Source organism: Panthera uncia, chromosome E1 (assembly GCF_023721935.1).
Source record: "Panthera uncia isolate 11264 chromosome E1, Puncia_PCG_1.0, whole genome shotgun sequence".
Classification (NCBI taxonomy): domain Eukaryota; kingdom Metazoa; phylum Chordata; class Mammalia; order Carnivora; family Felidae; genus Panthera; species Panthera uncia.
This window is the reverse complement of record NC_064814.1, coordinates 45560886-45565617: the sequence shown is the minus strand read 5'-3', so window position 1 is coordinate 45565617 and position 4732 is coordinate 45560886. Positions and strand designations below refer to the sequence as shown.

Here is a 4732-nt window from a genome sequence, read left to right as displayed (position 1 = left end):
TTCCTCTCTCCTTATGCTCTTCCTATAGTTGTATCAGTTCTTCTTTGCTCTTTGTTCTCATGCATGAATATTTGGGTCATTTTACTAAGGTCCATTTTAAAAGAAACCTGTGGTATTTTGACAGGAATTGCAACAAAGCCTAGATTAATGGAAGAGAATTGATATATTTAAAACACCAGTCTCCATAAACATTGCTTAAGTCCACATTTTTTATGGTATTCTTCTTGTCCTTCAGCAAAGCTTTGTAATTTTATAATCCAGTCTTGGACTTCATTTTATTTTATTTTATTTCATCTCATTTTATTTATTTTATTTTATTTCATGTAAATTCAAGTTAGTTAGTATACAGTGTAGTCTTGGGTTCAGGAGTAGAACCCAGTGATTCATCTCTCTAATCTGACACCCAGTGCTCATCCTGAAAAGTGCCCTCCTTATTGCCCTCACCCATTTAACCCATCCCCTCCAGCAACCCTCAGTTTGTTCTCTGTATTTAAGAGTCTCTTACGGTTTGCCTCCCTCTCTGTTTTTATCTTATTTTTCCTTCCCTTCCCCTATGTTCATCTGTTGTGTTTCTCAAATTCCACATATAAGTGAAATCATGATATCTGTCTTTCTCTGATTTATGGACCTCATTTCTTAGAATTATTTCTACGTTCCTTAAATTTTCTGTTTCTATGGGGAATAGGAATCTTTTAGAGATAATATTTTGCAATGTATTTTTAAAGTGTGTCAACAGTATTGATTTTTCAACATTGATTTATAGCAAATAATTGTTCTGAATATTCTTAATTCATATAGGGAGTCTCATGGGTTTCTTCTGTAGACAATCATATTCTTCTGTGAATTCTTTCCATTTTGTTCTTTTTCTTCCAATTCTTATATGGCAAAAATTTCTTCTAGTGTTCTCTTCCTAGATAGGACAATGCTTCCAGCACTTATGCCAAAGGCTCAATATAAATTCCCTGATGTATATGGATTTTTGGCCAGATTTTCCAGAGATGCCACAGCATCGACTCTAGCTTACAGCTCCTGCTCTGAGTTCTTTTTCTTTCTCCTACCTCTGTAATACCATTTCTTTCTTTAGATTTAGCTCTGTGTTTTTTCTTTTCCTTTAATAATTAATATAGATTGTCTATATGTTTTAATAGGGATATACCTATCAACATCAGCTAAGTCAGTCGTGTTACCAACACACTGCCTCTAAAATATTATACTTCTCTACCATTTCAGCTAACCATAATTTCTGAGCCATCCCATTTACTGAACGCTCCCAACCCTGATATGGTCCTTTGTGTACAGGAGAAAGGGCATTTAAGAGAGAAAATCAAATTCATGTAGGTGCAGAGATTTTAAAAAAGTGCATATCATTTTTAGAGGGAGATAATTTTAGCTGCTTCCCCTTGCCAACCATATAATTTCAATGTGTACTATAGGAGACACTGAGAATTGGTAATTAAATTAATTACAGATAGATTTAATTATTGAGTCCAGGTCTCTTTAGAAAATCTAGTGAATTACTTAGCATATCCTGGACCACAGTAACAAATACATGTAAAATATGCAATAGTTTACACAAAATCCAGTTATTTTTCTATTATACAGTAGTCTGAGTGGGTGTGCCTGGTGCTGGGTAGCTTTCCTGCATGAAGAGCACTAGGGACACAGGCTCATTCCACCTGTGATTCCACCATTCCCGTCAGCCTCCTGGCCATTTACATCCAGCTGGCCCAAGGAGATAGAGAACTTGGAGGAAGAGCAGAACATGGATAGATTGGCTAGAACTCAGTCACTTGCCGCACTCCAGTGCAAGGGAGGCTGGGTATGCAATCTAGCAGAATGCCCAGGAAGAAAAGAACAAAGGGGATTCAGGTAATATCCTGGTAGTCTCTAGCATAGTTAGTATGCCTCAGAGCCCAGGTGGATGAATGGAGGGAACCTTCTTCAGCAGAGAAACAATTAAGAGAGCACTACAATATTTCAGGTAGAAATTGATGGTGGTCAAAGCTAAAGCACTGAAACAATAAGTATAAAATTTATGTACATATAAAAGAGAAAACTTATGTATGAATTATTTAAAAGGAAGAATCAACAAGATCAGGTGTAGAGGTGAGGGATAACCTAAGTGACAATGTCTGGTAGCATCCCTCTCGGGAGAACCCATGAAATAAACCTGGCTATATCCAAACTATTGAGTACAAACATATTGGTGTGTAAACTAATATTCTAAATAATCTCTGGAAGGGAGATGAAAATAAGATATCGTTCTCTTTCTCAAGCATTTTGCTCTCTACTCAGGGAGGATGTGCAGAGGATGAGGCTCAGTCGGACATGTTGGTAGGATAACTGTGCATGGAAATATGGGAAGAAAAGACAGTCTACCCACAGATACCTAGAGTCTACTAAGCAGGAGATGAAGCCACAATGGAGTTGGATGGGTCACCAGAGGAAATAATAAAAAGAGGTAAGGCAAGGTCAAAGAGAAAAACTTGATTCCATAAATTTAAGGGTTTGGAATAAAGATAAAATCTATTGAAGGAGGTGGTGAATATCTACTTTCAAAATTGGCTACCTGGAGAGTAAACACCAATTCTTCCTTTGTTACAATCTAACTCCAGTGGTCCTGTGATTTACAACTTTCCATGCCAATGTAGACAGACACTGGTTACCTCCTGGCTCTGGGTTCACCCTCAGTCTGGCAGTGGAACAATATCTAATTGTTCACGGTGCTCTGGTACTAACCACCCCTTACACTGGAGAGTTTTTGCAAAGAATCCAAAACACTATCCTTTCATTTCCATGTGTAATAAAATTATCATGTGATTCTTCCTTCTCCATTAGGTTGTAAGGTATTACAGAGTAAAGACTATGTCATATATGACTAAATGGATAAACTGTTTTTCACATATGTATAATTTTTCCACAAAGCCTAACAAACTTTCTAACACAGAGAAATTAGGTCCAGTGACAAACAGGGATTTTCCCTGCAACGTATTGGCTATCTATGCATTTAGTAAACCCAAGTATAGACACAGCAACCACAGAAGTTAAAAATGTTGGTTTAGAATATCATTACATACAATAAATTTACTAATAATGCTGGATTCCTCTTCCCTTTCTGCTGAAGGATCCATGAGAGGAGATAACCAGTCCTTTGCCCTTGGTTTCATTCTCCTGGGACTTACTGGTCAGCAACAACAGGAAGATTTCTTCTTCATCCTCTTCCTCTTCATTTACCCCATCACATTGTTTGGAAACCTGCTCATCATCTTGGCCATTCGCTCTGACATTCACCTTCACAACCCCATGTACTTTTTCCTTGCCAACCTCTCCTTTGTTGACATCTTATTCTCCTCTGTAACCATCCCAAAGATGCTAGCCAACCATGTCTTGGGCAGCAAAGCCATCTCCTTTGGAGGATGTCTAACACAGATGTATTTCATGATTGACATGTCTAACACAGATAGCTATATCTTGGCTGTGATGGCATATGATCGTGCCGTGGCCATCAGCCGCCCACTTCGTTACACAACAATTATGAGCCCACGGACTTGTGTCTTGCTGGTTGTTGGGTCTTGGGTGGTTGGAAACGCCAATGCCCTCCCCCACACTCTGCTCACAGCTAGTCTGTCTTTCTGTGGCAACCAGGAAGTAGCCAACTTCTACTGTGACACTGCCTCTTTACTCAAGCTGTCCTGTTCTGACATTCATTTTAATGTGAAGATGATGTACCTAGGGGTTGGTATTTTCTCTGTGCCACTACTATGCATCATCATCTCCTACATCCGGGTCTTTTCCACAGTCTTACGGGTTCCATCCACCAAGGGTGTGCTCAAAGCCTTCTCCACCTGTGGCTCCCACCTCACTGTTGTTTCTCTGTATTATGGGACAGTCATGGGCATGTATTTCCGCCCTCTGACTAGTTATAGCCTGAAGGACGCAGTGATAACTGTGATGTACATTGCAGTGACCCCAATGCTAAATCCTTTCATCTACAGTCTGAGAAACCGAGACATGAAGGCGGCCCTGGGAAAACTCTTCAGCAAAAGACTCTCTTCATAACCAAGTGAGGACATACTGAGGAATGCAGTCATCAATTAGGCTGCACTTGAAAATCCAGCTGCAATCCCCTCCCCCTCCAAGAAGCCACTTTTGTTTCCAGCCACTGAAGTCTTATCAGATCTTGTAACAGTTTCATGAGACATCCCATTGAGATTATAGATATGTAGATGTTAGTGTTCCTTTTTCAGAGTTACAGCAAAGGAATATTGGGATCATGTCCCAGCTACGCTACTGACTAGCACTTCATTTCCGTATCTAAATAATAAAAATAAGAATGTCTTCCTTGTCTGTCATAGGGTGTGAGGATAACAGTACTTCATGCTTTGAAGGTTGTAAGTCCCTATTGAAATGTCTATTGGACTATTGTCAATTGGACTATCATGCTTCATCATCCCTACTTTGCTTGTGAACCTTGAGGGCAAAACCTATCTTAACACATCACTCTATTTCTTCCAATGTTGGTCAATAAAGTGCAACCTATAAATACATGGAGGTGAAATAAAGGAATGCAATTGAATAAATGTACCCTGATAATGATCAGGCATGATCAGTTTGACATTCGTTCCCATCCATCATATACCTGCTATTTCTGAAAGTTACTTTTGATCCATTTTTTTAATTGTTTTCTTTTCTTTTCTTTTTTTCTTTTCTTTTCTTTTCTTTTTTTTTTTTG

At 38.8% G+C, this 4732-nt stretch overlaps 1 protein-coding gene across 1 annotated transcript; it reads left to right on the top strand.

The window, feature by feature from the left end:
- The first annotated feature begins 3129 nt into the window (after positions 1-3129).
- On the top strand, positions 3130-4069 carry LOC125926902 (olfactory receptor 1A1-like). The gene has a single exon (XM_049636808.1). It carries the CDS (start codon positions 3130-3132, stop codon positions 4057-4059), a length of 930 nt encoding a protein of 309 aa, XP_049492765.1. The 3' UTR covers positions 4060-4069.
- Positions 4070-4732: the final 663 nt, after the last annotated feature.